At 43.8% G+C, this 26,625-nt stretch overlaps 1 protein-coding gene across 2 annotated transcripts in view; it reads right to left on the bottom strand.

Annotated features, from left to right (window-relative positions):
* Positions 1-1,515: 1,515 nt before the first annotated feature.
* ERGIC2 (ERGIC and golgi 2) overlaps positions 1,516-26,625 on the bottom strand; it is a 32,126-nt gene continuing 7,016 nt past the window's right edge. For both annotated transcript variants that reach the window (XM_077338192.1, XM_077338193.1), the window contains exons 3-15: positions 25,394-25,539; positions 22,554-22,662; positions 19,518-19,564; positions 18,014-18,084; positions 16,532-16,572; positions 15,008-15,109; positions 11,666-11,761; positions 10,550-10,605; positions 9,961-10,059; positions 8,803-8,900; positions 7,745-7,907; positions 5,347-5,426; positions 1,516-3,758 (exon numbers count right to left, since the gene is read on the bottom strand). In XM_077338192.1, coding sequence (XP_077194307.1) covers positions 3,693-3,758; positions 5,347-5,426; positions 7,745-7,907; positions 8,803-8,900; positions 9,961-10,059; positions 10,550-10,605; positions 11,666-11,761; positions 15,008-15,109; positions 16,532-16,572; positions 18,014-18,084; positions 19,518-19,564; positions 22,554-22,662; positions 25,394-25,499 — 1,134 coding nt within the window. In that variant the 5' untranslated portion in view covers positions 25,500-25,539 and the 3' untranslated portion in view covers positions 1,516-3,692. The remainder of the gene's footprint in view (positions 3,759-5,346; positions 5,427-7,744; positions 7,908-8,802; positions 8,901-9,960; positions 10,060-10,549; positions 10,606-11,665; positions 11,762-15,007; positions 15,110-16,531; positions 16,573-18,013; positions 18,085-19,517; positions 19,565-22,553; positions 22,663-25,393; positions 25,540-26,625) is intronic.

Below are 26,625 nucleotides of genomic sequence, written 5' to 3'. Positions count from 1 at the left end.
TGCTAAGAGCACTGCTTAACTTGGTGTTTGACAACACCAGTCTCACAGTGCAGCCCACAGTAAGCCTTTCCTTAAGTTCACTTCCTCTCCACTTCTAGGTCAAGGACACCGATTGCCCAGACTGGCTTTCCTGCTGATCACTCCACCTGCCACAACTTTGGAGTGGCTCTCCAGGAGCCTCAGGGTCACCATATTGCCTCTGGGATATCTTCTCCATTCCTGGCTGCCTTGGAAAGGATCCATGCAGAGACCACTTCTAAGCATTGTAGTTGCAAGAGGGACTAGTCACAGGGGTTGCATATAGAAGATTTCTAGCAGAATGGTTATAACAGACCTTATGGATAAAATGAATTCAATTCTTCTGATAACTTATCATCACACTTGTGGTAGTTTTTTTTTTTTAAGTGTTCTTCATCAAATTCTTATGTAAAATATTCCTGCAACCATCTTGTGACATAGGCAATTATTCCCATTTTACTGATAGTCAATTGGAGCCACCTAGTGGCACCACACATATTTGAAGCCAGGTATCTCAGGCCTAGCAATTATGTGCCATCAAGTGGCAACCAGCTCACGGAGACCCAAGGTGCATTAGGTTTTCAAGGCAAGAGATGAGCAGAGGTGTTTTGCCACTGCCTTCTTCTGCATAGCAGCCTGTTCTAGTCTCCTGTCCATGTAGCCAGTCCTGTGTTCCTTTCAAGCTGTGTAAGGCTAGGCTAGGCTATTAGGTTCCTCTCTCAGGCCTAAATCCCACACTATTCACCACAGGATCTCTGGTCCTTTGCTAAGCAACACTGCCCTCAGAGGCCATGGGCACAAAGGACAAGGACTGGGTGACTAAGGATTCCTTGGAATAGCATGGCCTTGGGAACGAAGGCTGCTGAGAAAGAGCTTCTGCAAGTAAGGCTGGCATGTTTGAAACCTGCTTCCAACATGGGTTGACCTAATCAAATGACAGAATATCAGTGCCGAATAGGCATGGTCAATGTTTAGGCTGTTAGGAGAGAGATATTGTGAGACAAAGAGGTCCTCAAAAGTTGCCATCCCATACAAGGAAGCAATTCAAAGAAGTCTCCATGTTTGAATTGGCCTGCACTCACCCTAATAATCCTTAATAACCTTTTCCTACACAACTCTAGGCTGTCACTTTAGCTCCTTTTCCATTTTCTGATTCTTCTCCAATCCTACCCCTGTGCATCAAGTCCCGGTCTTCTGTTCCATTATGGTCTGACCATCTAATGTAGATGCTAAGGGCGAATGGGACTTACCCCGGGCACATTTGCCGTCGCGGGGAAGCCCTCGCCGAAGAGAAGAGCAGGGCAGGGCAGGGACTACGCGTCCCAACGACCCCTGGGGCGGCGTCCGACAGCGCGGCAAAAGGACGGCTGGGGGAGGAGGGGGCCATGTCGGCTCTTCCCAGCCTCCTTTGCCCGCGCCATATAGGGAAGCGGCTGAGAGGCTTCTGCCTCTTTCCCGCTTCTCTGCCGACGAGGTTGCCCACCCTCCCTCCCTATTTTACGTGGGGTTATACAAATTCAATGTAATTTCTCTCTGGCATTGTGCCAGCTGTTTTGAAGTTAAGATAAATAGAAAAATGTTAAGAATTTACATATAATTATATGCTTATGTTTATGTTTGGTATATTGCTAAAATCTTCATTGTCACAACTGGCGGGTTTTGGGCATGGGGGAGGAACCATTGGCAAGCAAGCCCAGCCTGCGTGCTGTCATGCTTTTGTGCGGGGCCTCCGTAAGAGGCTGTGGGTAAGCGGTGCCAGGAGGCCATCACTCACAGTGGATGAGCTGGGACGGCAGATCCGCATTTCTGGGTGGCCCGGAACCCAGCAGGGGTTCACGCCTCAACGGGTTCCCAAAAGGTGGTCACCTCCCCATTTCATCCATCAGGGCATTGGGGGCACGGGGAGCCCGATGGGGTGTTGGAGGGCCTCGTGCATACCTGATGATGTTGCATGTGGCTGCCTTGTGGTCAGGGGACCACAAGAGGGCTGGTTCGATTCTCCCCCATGCTGGTCAACGCTCTATCATTAATAAAAGTTGTGGCCTGTTTAATGCCATTAAGTGTCTGTTGGTTTCTTTGGCGAAAAGTATTCCCCTGCACGGCAAATCAATTCATTAAGGAGTGCACCCCTTTTCTGCTCATAAAGCCCCTGACTGGTATGCACTGACTGTTGCAGAGTAGTACTCCCCAGTAGCAGCTTCAGTTTTGGCAGTGCAGGGGATGCTGTTGACAGGATGAGAGAAACCATCCACCATTCCATTTTTTATTTCCTTCAGTCAAGTCTTGGAAAAACTGACACTGACCAAACACTAATTCACTACCTATCCCTCAATAAGGATGGGCTATATTAGGATCTGTGAAGATCAGGTGGAATTTGGCAGGTGCACCATCTGCATGAATGTACTTGCCTTGTTGCACTGGGGTTCACAACCAGCACACTCAAATTCACTGAAGTCTTTTCCTAAACTACTATTCTGAACTTGTGTCATTCCACTTTGTGGATGCTTAGATGTCCACTATTAACTTCAGGAGTAGGGGGTGGGGGAGAGGGGATGGGAGAAGTATCAGGAGAGTAGCACAAAGAGGTGGCTTTACAAGAAGTTGATAGATTTGCCTAAATTTGAATTATTTTCAATGAATGCTGGTGTGGCTTTCAAGGAAAGAACCTACAACTTCTCTAGAAGATTCACAGCTGTGGATTTAATAAGCAAACAAGGGTACTCCTTGCCCTTCCTAGATTCTTTTTCTCCTAGATGTGAATGGATTTGTTTAAAAATATGCTATATTTTTAAAGGTACAAACTTCATCCACACAATCTATTGCCGATAGATGGCCTGTTTTCTGTTTCTATGTCATAGAATTTACATTCCTGTAGCCCAGTGGTTCTCAACCTTGGGAGAAAAGAGAGAAGCGGTGAGCCAAGTGAGTAAGACGCATGCCAAGCCCGGCCCGGAGCAGGACAGCGAGCAATGTCGATGCGGTGGTGGCGGCAGCAGCAGCCCCCTCCCCCAGGCAGGGCCCTTGCCCCCCTCCAGTCACCTCCTGCGGGGGGTCACCCATGGCCCCAGCTGGGGGGGCTGGTGGAAATGCCTCCGCACTGCTAGCTGGCAGCTCCTCAGGCTGGGTCCCCACTGGGCTTCGGCACTGAAGCTGGGGTCTCAGCGAAGAAAAGGTTGAGAACCACTGCTGTTGCTATTAACAGGAACAAACAAATTGTGCACTCTAGTTTTTTGGAAAACGAGAAGTCCAGTAGTTGTTTCTGATAATTTTCTTTGCTACACTGCATGCTGAACACACACATCCCTCTGCTCTTCACTCCTCTGTACATTAGCATTTGTGGGAGTCTGTAGCACAAGAATTCGGGAACGGGTCTCTGTTGATATTTCAATGACCAATTGCATTTCCTGTGAAACTGTTTTGAGTGTTAACCGCATCCACATACCGATCCTGTTCCTTCAAGAGGAGACTGATCTCATGGGATTTCTTGGTCTCTGTCTGAATTCCAAAAGGAGAAACACGTCACACAGGTAGGATTTTTTTTTAAAGTGTCTTGTTGTTTGTTTTTTCCTACTCCTGATCAAGCGCTGTCTCAACATATTGCACAATGTTTCTTGTTATTAAAAAATGTCTTCTGCATCAGGCAGAAAGAAAGCAAAAACAGTTTCTGTAGAAGGCTAATGCATAGTGTCATCTGTCGTGAGAGGTACATGGTTGTTTAAATGACCATCTTGATGCGTGACCTACCAAAGATAGAGCAAAACAAAAGAGAATTCATCATTGACATTTCTTGTTAATTCATGTCACTAAGTACTTGCTGTCCACCCAATCCTGTATGCACATATTTACAATTTAGTGGCAGAACGCAGTGAAAATCAGAGATTTAAGAAGTATCACCTCAGGGTTCTATAGAATTGGATCCTTTGATCCAGTCTGCTTGAAACTTGGGAGTCATTAATGGGCAGGCAGGACAAGGGTGCCTATTTGTGTGTCTTTATTTATAAAGCAGCCATTCCAGCCAGAAGGAATGATGTTGCTCCTCCCCCCCAAATTTCAGAATTAAAAAAAAACTGAATCCAAGTTCTAGCACAGTATTGGGGGACCTGGATAGTAAGGAATACCTGTATGTCCTCCTTGATACCCAAGTCTGAAAAAAATACCCCTTTTCTTGTCAAAAGTGCATACCCCTGCTCACCACAATACATCTTCGTTGTCTGGTTGTTTTTTCCCGCGCCTGTTTCTTTTTGTTTCCTGCTTACAGTCTTAGCCCTGGTGCCTGTGAGGTCCTAACTCTAAGCCCTACCATGTCATGTGACTTCCTGTCACATGCTTGAAATTTGGTGGATTCAAGATTTAGAAAGGTCCATGAATGACCATTAGATATGACACTATTGACCCAGTGATAGTGGACCAATAGTGAGACTTAGTATAAACTTGATTCATATGTTCCATATCCTGAGGTCCATCAAGCTCCTAGATACCTATTAAAAGGCTTCCTAGTCCATCATAATTGGTGTATACTTAGTTATGGAGATCTTGACAAACTAAGATTTCAATCCGGACTCAAGAGCTTTGCTTCGGGGGTTATGCTGATTGCACTGCAAGAATCAGGCATAAATTACTAGCCCTTACAGTCATGGAGGGAGGGGTGAGAGCTTAGTAACCTGAGTGCACTTTGCTGGTGATGGTTGAGCACTCGAGGGTGACCAGACTGGAGAGTGGTTTCACTCATCATAATTGCTACCTGTCTATCTCTCTTCCATGGCGACTACTGTTGCTTGCCCCATGACCCTATTCTCTACTAAACTCATTTTTCTGGCCAAAGATCCTGAGTTCATTTAAAAACTGGAATCTTGAAAGCAGAAGGATGCTAGTTATGTAAAAGCAGATGTAAGTCACTGAATGATCTGATTTCTCTTCATGCATTTTGTTGTCAGTTTGGGTTCACACTATTTAAAGAAACTGGACCATGTTCCCTGTGAGACAAATTTCAACAGATAAGGAGCACTTAGTCTGAAGATCTACTTCCTTAATTTTCTCCCAATCTGCAACCCACATGGCTCCTGACCATCTTCTCAATTTCTCCAGTGGACACATGGGTGGGATGATTTTGCTGATTTCCCCCTTCTTGCTGTAGATTCCCTTCCTTGCCACCACATTATTCCCAAAGGGTCCACTGACTCTGGAGGCACAATTTCAGGGTCCACAGCAAGTTGCAGAGGGAAGGAGCTGGCAGAAAATGTTGCTTACATGAGTGCCCTTCCACTCACACGGCAGAAGATCCATCCATTATCTTTCAACATGAATGGACATTGCAGAGAATACACTTACAGATGCAGATTTAGAAGAGCCTAACTTGAAACGGCAGCAGACAATTTCCACAATGAATCTTCCAATGCCATGTAAAATCCCTGCAATGTGAGAACAGGTTGATTGGTTAAAAACAAACCCCAAAAGTATTCAGTTCTAAAAAACTGAGATAAGATTATATAATTGTTCTTGACAGAGCTTTGGAATCACAAGGTAGAAGCCCTTCCCACACATCATAAAGAGACTCACCACACAGTATAAATTCAACAGGGAACTAAAACCAGTTCTAATTTCCCGAGATGTATAATTGAGCTTATTTGTTGAAGAGATTTTTAGCCTGTCTTTCTCCTATGAAGAACTCAAAATGACCAATAATGATACCTAAAAACAAAATACCAACTCACACCAAATTAAAAACAAATTACAAACAAACCAGTCACTATATCAAAGGGAGAAACCAGACAATATATCAAAATGTCTGAATAACAGACATACACCATATTCGCACTGTACACTTTAAAGTGTATGCTTAGCACATGTGGATGTACATCTTTTTTTTAAGTGATCCATGGTCGAAGAGGGTTTGACTGTACACTAGCACAGTGGTCCCCAACCCCTGGTCCAGGGACCGGGACCGGTCCGTGGATCAGTCGGTATCGGGCCGTGGCTCCTCCTCGTCCTCCTCCCCAGCTGCTGCCTCGGGGGCTGCCCTGCCACTCTGCCGCCAGCTCACTTTTGGTGCTCTCCCGCGGCCGCCATGGCTGGGGCTCTCCCTTAGCATGGCACTGCGCAGCTGCTGCTGGCAGCGCCCCCCCCCCCAGTGGGCGGCAGGAAGTCAGGGGCGCCGTCAGGAAAGCAAGTGGAGCAGGGGTTCAGGCGACGGCGACATCCCTTGGCAAAAGACTACCACCCCCCCCCGGACCTCAGTAAAATTGTCAAGTGTTGACTGGTCTCCGGTGATAAAAAGGTTGGGGACCACTGCCCTAGCAGATGACAACCACAACTGCAGGAAATAAAAACATGTTTGGTAATTGCCCCGATTAAAACCTAAAGGTTTGTGCACGATTGCTCATATTACTTAGATGTCCAGCTTTGGAGAGAAAGAATCTGAAAGAATTTTGCCACTGACGAAAGCACTGAAAACCGAATACAATCTAGGGCCTGTACTAGCAGAGTCCAAGTGTAAATAAAAGAGATAACAGAGACTCTTAAACTTTTGATCTTTAATTAAGCCACTGGACAGATTCTTTCTCTCCTTTGCTGTATTTCTGGAATCGTCCAGCTTGGCAGAGATAACTTTTGCTTGAGCTGTGGAAGACAAGACCAAAGAGCCACAAGACAGATGAGGGCCATCACACTGGACCTTAGGTGCTTTGAGCAAGGCAAAGGGAAGTCTGTCCTCTGTGTGCTCTGGCACATTTCACCCCCACAAGTGGAAGCCAGCATATCAGCAAACAGCTGCACCAGGACTGATGAACCTCCACTTGCTAAGCAACGCATTAAAATCACTGCATTGTGGCCATAGAGCACTGTTGCCCAAGCCTCTCAGTTTTACAGAGTGCCATGAATGTGCATGGCACTTGGCCCAGTGATCTAATGAAAGATGCACTGCTGCTACAAAGAACATCACAATCTTAGGCTTCAGCAAAGACCCAGACCAAGGGATGAACGACCTGGGAGGGCAATTTCATCTGAAGCACCAGGACATCTCACAGAAATCAACTCTGAGTCCAGCATGAAGAGTTCGGGAAGGCCCCCATACTTCTACCATTCCGCGGAAAACAGAATTGTTCAGGATGGCCTTTTTAATAAAGGGAATAGGGCGATAATAGAATGGTTCTGGAAGGTGCTTTTAAACAGGAAATGGGACTATGGGCTACTATTTATTATCTTAGTCTTGCTACTTTGTTTAAATACCTTTTGTGCATTGTTTAACACAGCATGTCTAATACGTTATGCTTTGTTTCAGATTTCTGTACTCCAAGTGCTATCACATTGCTTACGGGATGCCTTAGCCTTTCGACTGCACTGACTTACACAATCTGCCTTGAGTCTCAATAACTAAGACAGACTAGGAACATGGTGACTAAGTAAGCCCATTATGGGAGAGAGGTGAAATAAAAATGCAATAAGTAATATTTAAATGACAAATTTCAAGTTCCTCATCTATTGGCTGTTTGTCAGCCACAGAACCACAGCTCAGACAGACATTTCAATCACCACCTTTGTCTTTCTTTAGGCTTTTAAAAAAATATTTATTATTTTATTAGACAAAATAAGAAAAACATGATGATGCCAACACAAATACTTTGGGAAAAAGCAACAAAATACAATATGATAGTCTTTGTTTAGCATGTAACTTGTTTTACTTGCATTTTCCCTTTTGCTACAGCACTCGCTTTTGCCTGTGTCTCTATACCTGTAGTAGAGAAGATTCCTCCAATGATACCACAAAGTCTAACCAAGAACTGCCAAAAGGGCATGTGCTCTTCTGTCACTGTCACCATCAGGGAACTTATGTCGTATTTCATGAAGATCCCTGACACCCCATGGCTGCCAGCTGCATGGTTGATCACCCTTTCCTGAAGAGCAACAATAGGGAGGACAGATCAATCAGACGCACAGTTGTGACATGAGATCAAACACAAGAAAAAGTTCGGGTTTCAAAATGGAAATTTTCATCTCCTTAGGACTGGTTAAAGAGAAGGCAGAATGAATCACTGGTGACAAACAGTTACACATACCTGTTTAATGGAAAGTTTGGGAATAGAATATTCTGCCAAAGTGTACTGGAGGATTTTGTTTTAGTGATCAGTCTTTACTGCATTAGCAAATAAAGTCATAGCAACAATGCAAAATAAAATGCAAGTGTCCAAGAATAAAATAAATAAAAATTGGACATTTTTACAGGATGTATTATAATACATTGAACTCTGGAGAAGACTCTTGCGAGTCCCTTGGGCTACAAGGCGAACAAACCAGTCAGTCCTAGAGGAAATCAGCCCTGATTGCTCCGTAGAAGGCCAGATCCTGAAGATGAAACTCAAATACTTTGGCCACCTCATGAGAAGGAAGGACTGTGCTAGATCCCTGGAGAAGAGCCTAATGCTGGGAGCGATTGAGGGCAAAAGAAGAAAGGGATGACAGAGAATGAGGTGGCTCGATGGAGTCCCTGAAGCAGTCGGTGCAAATTTAAATGGACCCCGGGTAATGGTAGAGGTCAGGAAGGCCTGGAGGATCATTGTCCATGGGGTCGCGATGGGTCGGACACTACTTTACACATAGGGCACTAAGGAAAGAGTAGGTGAAAGGAAATATGGAAACATACAATCTTGGCTCTATACACTATTTTCTCTGTGTCCTTCTCTTCTGGTTTGTAATGCAAAATGTAAAATAAAATTGAGGGGTGAGAGACAGGAAAGATAAGTAAATAAACACTATCAGCCATCCACAGGTTGTCCCTCACCATGGCCTTACCCTTTCTGTCACTGAAAACTGATGAGTTTCTGCTGATATTTTAGATGTATGGAGTTTTGTTGGCACAACTGTGATAAAATACTGGAACATCTGGTTATCTGAAGGCAAAAGAAAAAGGCAGCAATTATATCAAGACTCAACATCAAGAGACAGACTCACGGCAATTTGTTTGGTCTGGCATATTCGAGGTTTCTAAAAGCCTGAACAAACCTGGGAAGAAAATGCCAAATCCTTTGGTGGTTTCACTGCAATGTATATTTATCAAACCCCCTGAGAACCGCAGAGTTTCTAGCAGCCTTTGCTGTGTGCAGTGTGTGTGCAAGAGAGGAAGGGTTGGGAGGAGCAGCTGAATCCTCCTGAATAACTGTCACCCCCCCCCCCCCACGTTGCAGGAATAAAACACAGGCATGGCCAGAAGCATGGGTGCCAGATGAACATCAAGAGCCAAAGGACTCAGGCTACTGGCCCATGGCTCACAGTCCAGCCAAGAAGCAGGATTATTATTTGGGTTGACTCGTTTATTTTTATATATTTCCTGTATTATATACATATAATACTGGAAATATATAATACAGACTACCTTTCTGTCAGATCTTAGCTCTCTATGAAACTGCATATAATACAGCCTGTTCCGGAGCCCTGCTTAAGACTGCTGACATCCGAGCTGCTGACTGAACACACAGGAAGTGGTTGCCCTAAGTGGCAAGGAATGCAGCCAGGCAGCGCTTGATTCCTTCTCCCTTCAACAGCACATGGCTAGAAAGCAGAGAGAAAGGAGGAGGAACTCCAAAGACTTCCTCATGGCAGCCAGGGTGATGCAGTGAGCACAGAGATGTGAGAAAATGTTCTCTTGTTGGCACACAAGACCATGGTGAAACTGGCCAGTGGGGAGATAAGCACATCCTCCTTTCACTGGGCAGGTCTTGTGCACCTGATGAATTTTTTGCCCAAAGCTGGGCTTCGCCCTTGAGCCCTGAGGGGGGGGGGCACATTGCAGATCAATTGTGGGGTAGAGAATGACCTTCTGCAAAAATTAGATAGCTTTACATGGACATGTTTGTAATACATGCACACTCCCCGCTAAGAAAATACATTCCTACTGTACGATAAAGATGACTAACACCTCAGGCTTGCTCCTATCTAGGGGGAAGTACTTACGATCTGATGCAATCTTTTCTGTACCATCTAAAGGATTAATAATCCCTGGGATGAGTTCTCCAAAAGATAAATGATCTATCCTGTGGGAGAAGTTGTATGCTGAAATACAGAACATTGAAAAAGACACAGAATTAAAGCTCAAGCATCAAAATAGCTATAGTTCCAAAACAATTTATGGGTATATGCAAAGTGCAATCCTAAACAAAATTAGGCCCTTCTGAACTCATTGACTTCAATAAACTTAGGAGGGCATCACTTTTGTACTGTAAACCATGTTAAGTTAAATTATTGAGAGATTGTAATTTTACCATTATGTTTTATAGACGTAAACAAGGGAAACCAACTCAAGTCTGCATGCTGGGAGGGGCGGGGTATAAATTGAAAAATAAATGAATAAAATATGATTCCACCCCTTGACCCTCAAAACACTAGCTTCAGTTGTCAGTCTCAGCCAAGCCTCTGCATACAGTATTCTTTTTGCTTGCAACACTGCAGAGCACTTCAATGTGCAACATTTCTGGCTACTATTAATAAGCCTGGAAGAGCTCATTGATAGTAATGTCTCTGCAAGATAACAAAGGAGGCTTACACTCATGGCTCACAAGGGCTGCCAAATGCGCATGGCCTCTTGGATGGGGAATTGCCCTGAGGAGAAGAGAGAGAGAACAGAATTTCAGAATCAAAGAATGCTATGAAAACAGACTGTTTACAAACTTTTCAGAGCAGATAACCAGTTTCAAGATAACACTTCTTTACAAAACCACTTTTGCTCTTTTAAACATACACCACAGTGCATAACAAAGCATTTCAGCACCTCAACACAAATAAGTTGCTGTTCAGACAATAACAGGGCTTTAGCTAAGATCCACACTGAAGGGCAAAATTGCTCTGTGTCTTCACTTACTAAACTCAGCAGAACCATTTTTAAAGAGGCTCCATTCTGGTTAGTGCACATGGCTTGCTATACAGCAGACTGTGCAGTGGATACTCTTCTGGGAACGCAGCAAAAGAATGAAATACAATTTAACAGATACAGGACTTAGAATGCAGCAGCACAAGGAAGTGATGTGGCTTATAGCCCAGGCCATCAACTTAAAAAACGAATAACTTTCACATTGCTTCAGTATAAGTTTACAGAACTTATGAATCTAAGAGCAGGAAGTGTAAACAAGCAAGAAATTCAGCTACAGAGGCAGAAAAGATAACTTTTTATCTGGTCTTAGTGAAAAAAATAATCCCCAAGGACATTTAAAAAAAATCTAAAACATGGTTATGCAACAGGCAGAACAAGTAATGGGTTGATGGAAAAAGGAAATAGGACAGGAGTGATAAGTAGCTCAAATTTGGAGAGACCAATGAGTGGCAGGCAAGCGGAGATAAAGGTTTTTTAAAAACCTTTTAAAAAAATCGTTATGTTCCCAGGAGGATGCAAAACAAGAATTTTAAAAAATGTAAATCAAAAATAGGGAAAACAATGACTGAGAACAAGTTCTATTGTTGCTGGATGTGGTTAAAAGGCACGCTGCTGGTCCAGCAAAAGATCATCAGTTTCTCTTCAGCAAAAGCTGCCTCTTATGTGAATACCAAGATCAGAAGTCACTGAAAGAACCGTCATGTGGTCAGATGCCAAGAACAGAATACCCCAAACTTTGATGAAGGAAGGAGGGCTGGCTTGTATGGTTCTCAGTAAACAAAATGAACATACTTGCCCACAGTTATGTGAAAGTTTCCTGCCACTTTGTTAACGTAGAGGTGCCCATGAATTCTGCAGGCATCTGGGGACTGCAGTGAGTTGTCTTCCCTGTTTTGGAGAAGGAAACAGGTCACAGTTATGAAGAAGCATACCAGCATGTATTGCTGCTTCGGACCGACACAGCTACCCCACCTGCATCCATCCCAGACTAGTGTGCAAGCAGTCCCTGGATGCAAATACTTAATGTCTTGGATCCTATAAAAGGAATTTATTACCACCATCTTTTCAGCTGACATTTGCTGAGCAAAAGAAACAGCAAGTTTAATCACAGAAGTAGGAAAAACAACTATGTCAGAAAAGGCAAACTGTGTGTACAGGACATCTTGTGCCACTTAAAAAAAAAATTACAATTCACCTTTTGGGAAGTTCCATTTCAAATTGGTCAGCACATGTAAAATAAATGGAAGACAAACTAATTGTGAGATCCCTAGTTTCTATCCTATGGACAAGGAATGTGTTTGGCCCAAGGGCTAAAACAATAAATAAACCCCAGCATGTACCTCTGAAGATGCTGGCATGCCAAGAAACCAGGGGCAGGTGGGGGAAGAGAACTATGCTTGGTCAGGTGCCATGGAAGTAAGAATTACCAGCACCTCAGAGGTTCAAGCCATACGATGGCTGCAGGAGTATTCTACCACCACCTCCAGAGTCTTGTCTCAGATGCTTGGGCTGATACCAGATACTGGGTGCTGACCAAAATGGGGAGTTGCCTATGCCTATCTTATGAAAACTTACACTACAATATATTTGTTCACTTATAAGGTGCGACCGCCTCTTAAATCCTTGCTATTTTGTTTTTTTCTTTATCTCTTTTTTAGCCATGAAGCCATTGAAAAACGGTGGAAAAGAAGAGTCAGGTGACTGCCAGAGGCCCAGCTCATCACTTAAGGTCCTCTTTACGAGCCCCACTCTCTGTGTCCCCATCTGGACAAGTGGGTAGCAACCAGAGGCAGGGCTTTCTCAGTGGTGGCCCCTTGCCTGAATGCCTTGCCTCTTCAGACTTGCCTGGTGTTTACTCTTGAGAGTCAGCATGGTTAGTGGCTAAGAGTGGTGACCTCTAATCTGGAGAACCAGATTTGATTCCCCAGTCTTCCACAAAAAGCTAATAGGCTTTGACTGGAGTAACTCTACATACAATTGCATGGCTGTCTTTGTAAATTGCTTTTATAGTCTGTTTCTAGCCTGAGAACTATTTTTTTAAGATCGTATTAGGCTACTAAATGTTTTGTGCTGTTTTTATGCTCTTGCTGGGTTTTTGTTTTTTGTTACCGCTGGGCTTCTAGTAGGCTATCAATTATTCTGATTTTACAAGCCACAAAATAAAAGAAGCTCTCTAAAGAGGTTGCATATACATTTTCTAAATAGGTATATTGAATAAAAATATACATTTGAGGCATCATTTTTTCCAGAAAAGTGGAGTTTAAAAATAGAGTGTAAGATCAAAATATATAATGCTGTTAAACTCAAGGAAAAGATGGGCAATATGCATAGTCTCAAAAATAAAAAAGAATCAAAACACATTTACAATTTGAAAATGTTTCTTTATAGTTTTTGCCCTTCGCAATTTCAACGGAACTTGTCTTGAAGGAAATGCAAGAAAAAAGCCTACAGGCTCCAGTATCCATCATCTGTGGGCAAAAATAAACCATCCCCTCCCTGATCACTGGCCAGTCATAGGTGACCGGGTGAGTTGCTGTTTTCATAGAATCATAGAATCATAGAGTTGGAAGGGGCCATACAGGCCATCTAGTCCAACCCCCTGCTCAACGCAGGATTAGCCCTAAGCATCCTAAAGCATCCAAGAAAAGTGTGTATCCAACCTTTGCTTGAAGACTTCCAGTGAGGGGGAGCTCACCACCTCCTTAGGCAGCCTATTCCACTGCTGAACTACTCTGACTGTGAAAAACTTTTTCCTGATATCTAGCCTATATCGTTGTACTTGAAGTTTAAACCCATTACTGCGTGTCCTCTCCTCTGCAGCCAGCAGAAACAGCATCCTGCCCTCCTCCAAGTGACAACCTTTCAAATACTTAAAGAGGGCTATCATGTCCCCTCTCAACCTCCTTTTCTCCAGGCTGAACATTCCCAAGTCCCTCAACCTATCTTCATAGGGCTTGGTCCCTTGGCCCCAGATCATCTTCGTCGCTCTCCTCTGTACCCTTTCAATTTTATCTACGTCCTTCTTGAAGTGAGGCCTCCAGAACTGCACACAGTACTCCAGGTGTGGTCTGACCAGTGCCGTATACAATGGGACTATGACATCTTGTGATTTTGATGTGATGCCTCTGTTGATACAGCCCAAAATGGCATTTGCCTTTTTTACCGCTGCATCACACTGCCTGCTCATGTTTAGTTTACAATCCACAAGTACCCCAAGGTCTCATTCACACACAGTGCTACCTAGAAGCGTATCCCCCATCCAGTAGGCATGCTTTTCATTTTTCTGACCCAGATGCAGAACTTTACACTTATCTTTATTAAATTGCATCTTGTTCTCATTTGCCCATTTTTCCATTGTGTTCAGATCTCGTTGAACTCTGTCTCTATCTTCCGGAGTATTTGCCAGTCCTCCCAATTTGGTGTCATCTGCAAACTTGATGAGTAGTCCCTCCACCCCCTCATCTAGATCATTAATAAATATGTTAAAAAGTACCGGGCCGAGCACCGAACCCTGAGGTACCCCGCTACTCACCTCTCTCCAGTCTGATGAAACACCATTGACAACAACTCTTTGAGTGCGGTTCTCTAACCAATTCCCTATCCACCTAACTATCTGAAAATCCAGATTGCAGTCCTTCAACCTATCCATCAGAACATCATGGGGAACCTTGTCAAAAGCTTTACTAAAATCCAAGTAAATGACATCAACCGAATTTCCCCGATCCAGCAAACCTGTTACTTGGTCAAAAAAGGAAACTAGGTTGGTCTGGCAGGACCTGTTGGAGACAAATCCATGCTGACTTCCTTGGATCACCAAATTGTCCTCCAGATGTTTGCAGATCGCTCCCTTTAATATCTGCTCCATTATCTTCCCCACAACAGAGGTCAGACTCACTGGTCTGTAGTTTCCCGGGTCATCCTTCCTCCCTTTTTTGAAGATCGGAATAACGTTTCAACCTTAAGTAAGTGGCTAAAGGGCACAGCCTGAATACACTTCAATTACTATGGCACTTGCACCAAATAAACTTATTTAGGCAATCAAAAACCACAAATAAGTATTCTTTACTTTAAAGTAAACTCTTGAAGCAAAAGGATAGTAAAATAATTACGTACAGAGAGAAAGCACCCACTTACCTGGGTGGTAAGGCTGTTGAAGCACTTTTAAAAGCACTTTTGAATATTACATCTTGAAGTGAGTGCTCTTCCTGCAGTCTGCTCTGGACTATATGCAGCATCCTACAAGTTGAACAGGTAACCAAGAAACAGCTCAGTCCCTTCTATGCTAGCCTAACACAGACTGGCTAGAGCTGCTCAGTAGCTAACCATTCCCCCTTCACACTCACTGCGACAAAGACAAGAGAAAAGCTGCACAAGCACTGAATCAAGATTCTCACAACTAGACCTTCTTGTACCTTCTCACAACTAGATATTGGCAAGCCACAAAAAGTAGGATGAAGTTCAACTTCAGATGGAAGAAAAACCAAGACTAAGGTGACCAGATTGTCCCACTTTTGGAGGGACACCTGGGGGCACCTGGCAAATTGTACTTATGTTGAAATTAAAAAATATATATATTACAATACTATTTTTGCATTCTATGCATTCTATGAAACTTTTTGTTGCTCCATATAGACCAAATTTTTAATCAAGAACCTCCCCGGTCAATGGTGTCCCGCTTTACCAATGTTAAAATCTGGTCACCTTAACCAAGACCCATCTTTGCAAACTCCCTTTTTTGTTTTTTGCTAGCTGGGCCCTGTAAGACTCACAAAAGGCAGCTGCTTAGTTCCAAATGTGAGAAGGATTTACTGTTGAACGTGGCACATATTTAAAGGTAAGGATTTGTTTACTTGCTTCATTTCTACCTGCCTTTTCCCTCAGTGGGTATCCAAAACAGCTTACATTATTTTCCTCTCCTCCCTTTTATCCTAACTATCCTGTGAGGTAAGTTAGGCTAAGAGTCTCTGACTTGACCAAGATCACCCTGCAAGTGGAGATTCAAACCTAGATCACCAAGGTCCTACTCCTACAGTTGTACCATGATGGCTCCCATGAATCTATAAACAAACGCATGAGAAAAAAACAAACAGATCAGGACCTGTGAATCCATTCCACTTCCACTGAGGTAAAAACCCAGAAGGAGCATTTTCTGATGGAGGGATGGGTTCTTAGGACCTGATCTAATTAGGATTGCGAGCTCTGAGTTGGAAATACCAGGAGATTTTGGGGGTGGAGCCTGAGGAGGATGGATTTGGGGACAGCTGGGACCTCAATGGGGTATAATGCCACTGAGTCCACCTTTGAAAGCAGCCATTTTCTCCAGGGTAACTAATCCCTGTCACCTGAAGATCAGTTCTAATTTGAGGATATATCCAGGCCCCACCTGGATTCTGGCAACCCTTGATCTAATGTATCTTATTTTACAAGAAATCAGTCAGAGACAAATTTTTAAGAAACCCAACTCCAACCTGTGTAGTCCATCTATGCAGTAGCTACTCAGCACTGATTCGTGGCTGCTCAAAAGAGAGAAGGGCTTAGTGCAACACAGCTAGTTTAAGTTCATAGTTTTATCTGATAACACTTAGCAGCATATAAATCTCCCTTCTCACTCAAGCACACATGCTATTCTTTCCTGCTCAGATGCTCTTTGATTATTACCTTTGCCATTCTTTTTGCAAGGGGCTGAGTTCAAATATTACCTAAAACAGAGGAAGATCAAGTGTCAAGCTTAAATCCATTTTTTTCTCTCACACACAACCCTTCCCATCCACCCACCCACCCACCCTCAGGTACACGTTGGCATTGGGCAGGTACCAGGCAAGTAGCTCCAGCACCAGCAACAGGTTAAATGGCAGACTGAAAGTAAATTGCCCCCAAGGGCACTCCACCATTTCAGCACATTTGAGGTTGGCAGCTGCTAATTAAGTTGTACACGGTGGTTTTTCGCAATTGAAAAGAAGCAGATCAATCTCTTCCTTATCCCTGTCTCTCTGTTCTTGGTTAGGCTGCTGGTTCTTGTCAACAGGGAATGCTGTAAAGAAGTGTCCAGGCCCCAGCTAAGCTGCTGAAATAATTTAGCATCTCAGCCCCCAAGAAAAGGAAATCTGCTGCATCTTCATTAGTCACCCGCACATCCAACAAGCACACTGTGCCTGACACCCCCAATGTATGCGCTGCCTGTAGTCCACACTGGGGAGTTGCTGCATTGCCATCTGTTTCTTCAGGGGCAACCTTTCACAACCACACCAACACAAGGGTACAAGAAGCATGTGGACACGGACACTGAGAGCAGTCACAGCTGTGCTGAAACAACCGCAGATATGCTGCTCTGTCCCCAACATGACACTGGTTTCCCTTGTCAAATCCCATCCTTTTAACCTTCAGCCTAACAGATTCAAACATTCAACAGTAAACACATAATTTCCGTGTTTACCATTGCCCAGTCCCGGCACCAAGTGGGTGTGTGTGTGGGGGGGGCAGTTGGGGTCAAGAAAAAACAGGGGTCCTGCCCTGCTTTGTTAACAACACACCCACCAGAGGTGGTAGAAGTCCTGCATTTCCCACTGTACATTGGGTTTCACTCACTTTTCAACCAATACTCAACATAAAATTGTCTAACTGCATTTGCTCACTTTCCAGCCCCAATCTAAATGCTTAACAAAGGGGCCACCAAGGCACCTGCTTGCACAGTCTTTTCATATGAAGAAAGTCTATGGCATTTGTGGGAGTCTCGAGAATAGCTGGTACTATCTTTCCTGCAGTCCTGGTTTAGGAGGCTCTCAGGAAGCTATCCAATGTTTCTGAGTGTCTCTAAGGTTTAGCTCAGAGCTGGGGAGGAGGGAAGGGGTTCACTCCTGCTCCCCAAGAAAAGATTTGGCTTCTCTGTGATTGCAGGGGGGGAGCATGGAATCACAAGCAAGAACCATTTGGCCTGTTATCTAGGCTGGTTGATACCCTTGACCTGCAGGATGTGGACTTGCATTACATGAATTCATATCATTTTGCCTCTCTTAGTTCATTGTCACAGCTTTTTGGCCTGGGATCAGGAAGTGGTCACAATGCCCTGGGAAGGAGGACACAGAGTGCAAAGCAAGACAGAAAGAAACAGCATCTTTCATAAACAAAGTGCAGCAAACTTACTGGCTCATAAACTAATCCATCAGTGGAGGCCACCATTGTTTCTGCCAAATCCAACACGTCAGCCCCGATGTCTGTTTCCAAATTGAAAGGTTAAAAAAGCAAGACAGAGAAGCATAAGGACAGACCTGTAAAATTGACCTAGCATACCTCCTTGGGGCCAAGGACTCTCATCCGGCCAGATTGTACCAAGTGAATTTCTGCTGGCCTCAACTGAAGGCAGAAGAGCTCTGTCTTGCAGCCCTGTGGAACTCAGTGAGTTCTGTTGGGGTCCTGATCTCATCCAGGAGCTCAAACTGGAGCATATGAAACCAGGTGTTAGGTTTTGAATAGTTTTACTGGTTTATTTTACTCAATAATTTTACTGTTTTATTATTCAAAAGTGAGAGAGAACTATTGTAAGAGATAGCTCGTAAGAGAGAACTATCAAGAAAGGATGCCATTTTTTTCCAGAACACCTGGTTTAATATGCTCCAGTTTACATTATATATCTATGAAAACATTGGCTACAAACCTACATACCCCATGTATACTTAAAATTGCAAGCAACATAAAGAGAATGCACCAACAATTGGATTTCCTCTTCTCTAAGGGGCATTGTGTGTGATACAAGACACATAATTTCCCAGGGGGAAATAAAGAGTCTAATACAGAACAGTGGTAAACAAGAGTTTACATGAGAGAAAAAGTAGGGAAATTATGTTTAATTTGGCAATAAATGTATAACCCTGCCGGTAGAAAAAGGGAAAACCCCAATATAATTTTTTCAAAACAGTCTCTCAAGTCAACAGTGAAGCAGTCTCAGAAGAAGAACATGTTGTACTATCTAACGTTGCAGTGAAATGGAGGGATTGCTCTCCTTTTCTCCAAATCACCTTGCAGGTAGAAAGAAGCCAAAGTGCCAGGAAGAACAGTTTGCCATGTAGTGGGATGTTTCAATGTCTGGCCACTTTTAAATAAACAACCCCAGATTAAATTTCTGGCATGCATTCAGCAGCAAGGAACACTAAGTCTTTCTACAGTGGTCTGAATTGGTTCAGAATATGGACCCATACACCACATTTGACTTCTGACATCCCTCTCTGAGTGTAGGGGATGGGGGAAGAGTTCTCCCCCTCTCTTCAGTAACAGCAGGATCACCTACCCATGTTTTAATGGCACTTTTGGCATTTTCCTGCCTTTCTTTCATATCACTGCCTGCTGCTGATGGCACAACTTGAGGTAAATTGTTTTACTTATTTAGCATTATAAAAGTCTGCCTTGCCACCCAATGGCTCTTCAAGGCAGTAGGAGGGAAGCCTGACAATGGGGATTCCATTTTCAATGGCAATCTAGTGTCATGTGCCATGCCACACCCTGAAAAATGATGTACTACAATCCAAAGTAGAGTTACACTACTCTAATTTCCATTAACTTTAATGGATTTAGAAATGTGTAACTCTGTGTAGGATTACACTGTCAGAATGACAAAACTGTAGCTACACATTTTTTTAAAAAGAGTACTTACATTGACACTTCATTGCAACGGTGATATCTATATTGATTCTTAATTTACTAGAAAATAAACAAGGAAAATATATTACAACTCTGTTTTGCTACAGCTTTGTATAACAGTGCATAAGGGTATTCACTTGAGAGGGACTAAAGCAGCAGTTCTCATCCTTACTGGTGCCGTGACCCCCAACTTCGGCAGCATGCGCTGGCACACAACAATCAAGGTGGCATGGAGGCAGCCATTGCCATGGCTCTGCCACCTCCACCCACCGCCGCAGCTAGCAACCCGGAGACCACAGGGAAAGGGCTGAGTGACCCCAAGATTGAGAACCACTAGACTAAAGTCTGGAGTAAGAAGCACCAAAAAGGGAGATGTACAGTGCAACCCTAAGCAGAGTTACAGCCTTTCAAATGCATTACAGTCAATGGTCTTAGAAGGAGTGAATTCTGCTAAGAACTGTTCAGTTAGAGAAACATTGTCCATGTTATCAATCATCACTGATGGTCACCCACAATTCCTTAGAAAACTTGCAGTGGAATTTCACTGTAAACAGGCATTTCCCTATAGAACTGTCTAATGCACACCATTACAGTACTTGAATGAAAGATGCTCAACTTTGTACGTGGACAAGATAAAACAAACTGAGTGTATGATCTTGCCAGTGATACAGGAAACTCAAGGACTTAAGTTTCACTTGTATAAATCCCAACTTGGTAGACACTCAAGGATTCATCCTCCAGGAAATCCTGTGTTTTCTCAGGTCTCCTATGAAAGGCAGACAACATAAGCCATGTAGTACAGGCAAAGAACAGCTTGTTGATACTAAAGCTCTAGAAGGACAGTGAACAGCTCATGTTGGCATAAGCATGAATTTCCAGTTTCCTCTCCATAAATATCCCCGAAACCAAAAACTGGTTCTGGATCCCAAGTCAACAATGTTCAGTTTGGTGTTTTGTAACTAAACTCTTAGCATACATGCTTAGCACAGTTCAGCGCCAAGCATTCTCCATGGAAGCCGTTAACAATGGCCAGTGTTTGCCAAAGGCCTTAATTAGACTACCTGAACATGAAGCGGCTTCATTTGCCTCCTCTCTGCTGCCAGACACCCCTTGAAGAGGAAGTGAAAGGAGGAACCAAGTTTGCATTTCTATTTAAAAAGAAAGATGCAGACATTTTTGCATGCATACATGTTTCTGCAGGCATGAGGGTATTTGTAAGCAGAACAGATTCAGAATGCTGGCTGAAGACCTAATGGTGAGATCTCAAGCAAGTATAGATTCAGAAGTGAGCCCCACTGAGTTCCACAGGACTTGCACGTGTGTCAAGGGCCATCAAATTGCTGCCAACTTATGGTGATCCCAGCAAGAAACTTTCAAGGCAAGGGAGAAGCAGAGGTGGCATGATGTTGCCTTCCTCTGCAGAGTCTTCCTTGGTGGTCTCCCTTCCATGTACAAACCCGGCCTAGCTTCTGAGTTCTGATGGCTTCAGGCTATACCATTCTGCCTTCCCTTCCTCAATGGGACTTACATGCTAGTAAATGTACTTCGAATTGTAGCACTAGTCAGTGAAGCAGAGAGTAGGCTGGGAGCATTTCAGCACACTGGACTGTCATAATACTTGTTCAAATGTTCAAGGGTGCAGCAAGAAACGGACAGAACCTATGAAGAGTCTGCAGATTTAAGCACTTAAGATCACCCTTATCCACACAGAGACAAAAAGAAGAGCTTCAGCAAGCTGGAAGATTTGTGGCATTCATCCAGAAGAACAGCCTCACCAAATTTAACTGGGAAAGGAGAAAAACAAACTGCAAGAGACTTGTTTTTGCCTGGGGACTGCTTACCAAGGGGACACAACAGTTCCTAGCAGGTACTTTGTTAGTATATCCCCCCTCAATTATCTCCATGACAACAAAGCAAGGAGCCAAAACGTAGCACAAGCAATTGTTTTCCAAAGTGTTAAGATTACCCAGCTTCTAACTGTGAGGTGCGATGTTCATAATTCCCCAAAGCACACACAAAGCAAGAAAGCACACACATGCACACACCAGCACACACAGCTGAATGAAAAAATACAATCAAACCTCCCTTCTTGGGAGAGATAATATCACCTCACCTTTAAACTACAGTTAAGAGACAAGGAACAAGCCAAGGGATGGCAAGTCCCTTCTTCCTTTGAGCAAAAATTCCCTCACACTCTAACCTTGCCAGTTTTAACTATGGTTAAGATTGAGAATACAGCTGCTCCCACGTTGGCCATGATTCACAGTATTCCAGGTTACCGTTGGCTTATGCTTGGCCATTGGTGGGAATTCTTCTTGCAGGGGACCCAGAGGAGAGCCCCACACAGCCCTGTCTTAATCCCTTACAGGGGGAGCTACAGCAACCCTACAGTGTCTTAGCAGCCAAACAGGATATGAGCAGTAACAGCTAGAATAAGCAGCTCTAAGGTGCTTGAGTCCTGAGGTGGTCAAGACCTTTAAATATGACAGGCTGATGCATACACTGGTGAGAAACACACTCCCATACAGGTGCCTCTCATAGTACTTCCTACTGGAGATATTACTGGAGTCATCACAACAGTCTGGTAACTGACATAGGCATTGGCTCCCAAACACAGATGCAACTGTGGCCTCAGAGAGAGTCACCTCAGCAACCTGATCCAGATAACTGCTTACTGCACCTGTTACTGGAGCATGGAGGAATCCAGACACAAAGAAAGAGTTTCTGAGCCATTAGGGTAATGAATTAATTATCCTGAGAAAATCATCAAGCCAGCACCCTCTTAGCAGCCCAGTCCTGGATTCTATCATCTCTACTGCTTTCTGTAGCATGAGGAAACCTGTTTCTTTTCCTTATCTTCTCCCAGGAGATAGCTGATCATTTTGTTTTGCAGTCTCTCACACACCTGGGTGCTGTTGCTCCTTATGGCATTACCAGTTTTTTAAAAAGAAAACTTATCACCTCAACACAAGCAGAAAAATGAAAAACAGCGATTCAGAAGGCAAGTGATACAAGTTTTAAAAGCAAGTTAGAGAGAGAAAAGCATTACCTAGTAAAATCTTTATCAACTTCATATTCATATTTCATCCAGGTGTCTTGATAAACTGTAAACTCCATGATGGTCAAAAGAGCCATAGTAGTAAATGCAATCAGAGAAACTGAAACATTCAAAAGGGGGGGAGAGATACGGGGAAAGGAGGGACATAGTTGTAAAATGTTAACAGTTTGTTGAATTTTCAGGAGGAAAAAAACCCATAATTGAGCATACTCTACGTGTAAAACTTTGCAAATACACTGTATCCCTCCACTTTAGAATCTCATCTGAGCAGCCAGTCTACTGTGGTATGAGAACAGCTGGGGGGTTTTATACCCCACTTTTCGCTACCCAAAGGAGTCCCAAAACAGCTTGCAACCACCTTTCCCTTCCTCTCTCCACAACAGACACCACGTGAGGCAGCTGGGGCTGAGGTCACCCAGCCAGCTGCATGTGGGGGAGGCATGGGGAATCAAACTTGGCTCTCCAGATTAGAGTCCCCCTACCTCATGCTGGCTCTCATGCTTGACATGAGAACCCGGGGTTCAAACCACTGATTAGGTGAGCTGCTTGCTAGATGTCCTTCTGGCCAACATATCTCATAGGTTGAGACAGTCATAAAACTTAAGATAGTTTTTTTTTCTTTTCCTAATCCTGTAATCTTAGGCCTGCTGCATAGTTTAATGGCTGCTTAACGCTGGCTGACTGAGTCGTTTTTCATATTTTGCATCCATCTTTGATCTCGGCAAGAAAGGCACATCATAAAGGAAACTGACTGAACGAGGATGTTTGTGAAGATATCATCAAGTCAATCGACCAGATTCCCTTGGAGGACAAGAAGGGACAGAAACGAAATAAATACCGTTTTGCAAACAAGTTGAATCCCCCCAGCACTGAAGTGTCCACTGGCTCTCTTGTTCAAAGGAATTTGGGGGTTCCTGCACCTGCCAAGTCCTCAGAAGCAAGTTGCCTCTCCCCATCCTATCCTACTTTGTTCGCTTTGAACAACTGCCTTGCGAGATCACTGGGTAGATTTCGGGCTTGTGCAAGAGTACCCCCAGCACAAAAGCCACTGCTTAGGGCAGTGCTGCCGTGCCTCGAGCCCATGTGCCAGATGTGCTCCTCTATGCCCACAGCTCTCTCTCTCTCTCTCAAGCTTCCTCTGTTGCTGTGGAATGGCCTCACTGAAGGCAAACCCTCCGGACCACCGTGAAGGAAGGCAGGGGCTTTTGCGCAGGGCCATTTGGCCGACTCAGCCGCTGGGGTAGGTTCTTTTGGGCTAAACAGAAAGAAATTTCCAAGCTGGCAATGGCAAAAAGCTTTATTCAGAACTACCTTAAATGGTCATTTATAAGATAGTTACCTTCACAGACCTTTGATATTAATAGACCCAAGTTATACGGCTTATAAAATATAAAGTATAAGGTTGAAGACTTTGTTTGAATCCCTGAAAAAAAACCAATTCAGAAATAAGTTACCTGAGGAATTAAAATACAAAAACGAGGTTTTATACCTAGGAACTTGTTCTGAATAAAGTTTTTTGCCATCGCCAGCTTGGAAATTTCTTTCTGTTTATTCATCTTTGGCTGATGGGTCGTCTCTGCTTTATTCTTTTTAGCTGCTGGCATTTCAGGCTGACTTTCCCATTTGTCATGGCAAGACACTGTTAGGGACATTTTCAATGAACCTGCTTTTCAAGGGAGGTTCGGAGCCTCTGTGAGCTTCGTGCAAAGGGAATATAAATACTGGTAAAGTATATAGCAGTACAGCATCAGAGGTTTTATACTTGAAATCGTGTTGAGAGAAAAGAATTAGGAACACTTGGGAGGAGGCAGGGGCTCTGATGTAGCAGAAACCAGGAGATCAGCCTGTGATAGCCTGGCCTGCGTAGTCCAGAGAGATCTTTCTGTACTGATTACAGATTTCTTTAAAAAAGCAAATTCTCCACATACTTTTTGCCCATGAATGAGCAAAGTACACACAGAAGGACTGAACACAGACTGGAGGCCAATGCTCAGGTACAGCATGTTCAGTTCGACCTTCCATTAAGTGGTGCCATCACGCAGACAAGTCACAATGTAACAACATCAAAATAGAAAGTGGAGGCTGCAACACCCCACTTATGCACGCTGAGGCACAAGCCCACTGAAGGCGGCAAGATTTGTTTGTGTGTCAAAGGGCCGTCAAGATGCAGCCAGCTTATGGTGACCTTTCAAGGGTTTTTCTGGACAAGAGACCATCAGAGGGGTGTTGCCATTGCCCGCCTCTTCATAGGGACCCTGGATTTCCTTGGTGGTCTCCCATCCAAATATTAACCAGGACCAACTCAGCTTAGCTTTCACAATTGGGCTAGCTTGGGCCATCGAGGTCAGGGACCACCGAGATATTACTCCCCAGTAAACAGCCATAGCCTCAGTAACAGGAACATTCTGGTCCCTTTAAGCAGTCCAATCTCCGCATGGTCGAATCATGGCCAAATCAAGGTTCAGCAGTTCGGTTAAGGCTGATTCAGGCAATTTAACTTCCACCTAAAGTGTGTTTCAGACTGAGTGTTTCCAAAAAGTGTCTGAGTCAACATTGACTCAGGTACTTTTTGGACTATCCAAAATAAATTGTACATGCCTACTCTCAAATCAAAGTGAAATTGGATGGGCACCTTTCTTTCACGAGAAATGTGGGAACTCCTGTGCCCCTTCCTTTTCGCCAGATTTCTAGGACAAGAAAGAACCATTCAACGCAGGGGTCTGACTTCTGTGATAATTTTTCAGAATGAGCCTTCATCCATTAAATGTGATTCTTACAACTCAGCTCCAGGCTTACAAGTCACCAAACTCAAAGATTCCCTTTGATTCTACCTGTTCCTCCACTTGCAGATGTCTCAACGTAGCTTTCAGGAACTTTTGGAAAGGCGTCCAACTCTTTCATTAAATTCAAGGTCTTCTTCCGATTCAAGCGCCTCATCTTCAGCAGGTTCCCCGATGTTTTCCTTCATATATTCACTCTGTATTTTGAAAGCATACCAACCAAATGCAGCTAAGTGAGAAAAGCTCTTTCTCAGCTTGGCAATCCAGCACCCTGTAACTACATTTGAAACTCAGTTATGTGATCAGACTCTGAAACTCTGGGTCTACAGAGCCATCAAACTGGGGGAAAATGCAGCTTACCCCTAGGGTATGAGAACATCAACCATTATTTTTTTGTTCTGCTCAAGTAACTATGAATGTTTCAATGTTAAATTAAATCGAGATAAAACCTGGTTTGGGCCCACATGCCAACAGCACACCTGTTTTTAATCGCCTGCCAACGTCACTAACCTCCGATTCACTTCAAAGAGTGCGCAGCAAGTTTAGCAATGGAACAGCCAAGGAGAGTTAACATTTACAAGGCAGCAAAAGGGCAGCTTTTAAACTGCCTACGTGATACATAACTTGCTGTCCAATCCTTAACAGAGCTATACCCTTCTGAGTCCATTGTAGTCAATGATTTTGGAATGGTATAACTCTACTTGGGAAGCCACTGCTAATCCACTAAACAAGATCATTCCCACAACTCGGTCTGTCAAGAGATCTGCATAAAATTAAGTGTAACCTCCTTGCTACTGATGCTGGAACTAAACATAATTAGGCAAAAGCAAATTCTCAAAGCCATATTTGCTCAGAAGTAGCATTTGCTGGGGAGACGAGCAAGTGGAAAGAAGACTGCATAATCCTTGTGTGGCTCTTCCCTCACAATCCTTTCCCACCAGCTATTTTTCCTACCAACCATTTTTAATTTCTGCTCTTGGGACCTGTGAAAAAAGCCAACAATGTGGAAAAGAAGGTGAGTTTAAGCAGGCCTTCCCCATTTCCTGATTCTCCCCTGCAAATGCCCTTCCCCACAACCCAGCATGGGCATCCCATGGCAAACACTGGTTTGGGAATAACCTCTTGGCAGAGGTCACTGTGTAGTCCCTCCCTACATATTACATACTGGAAGAGTTCCAGCTTAGTGGGCATTCACAATATAATGAAACAGTTAGGGAGCCACCTGCGGCCCATAATGCTGTTTTAAGTTTCACAATTAAAGAAAAAAGTGTTTATTCTACAAA

The sequence above is a fragment of the Paroedura picta genome, chromosome 5 (genome assembly GCF_049243985.1).
Source record: "Paroedura picta isolate Pp20150507F chromosome 5, Ppicta_v3.0, whole genome shotgun sequence".
NCBI lineage: Eukaryota > Metazoa > Chordata > Lepidosauria > Squamata > Gekkonidae > Paroedura > Paroedura picta.
This window is presented reverse-complemented; position numbering and strand designations above follow the sequence as displayed.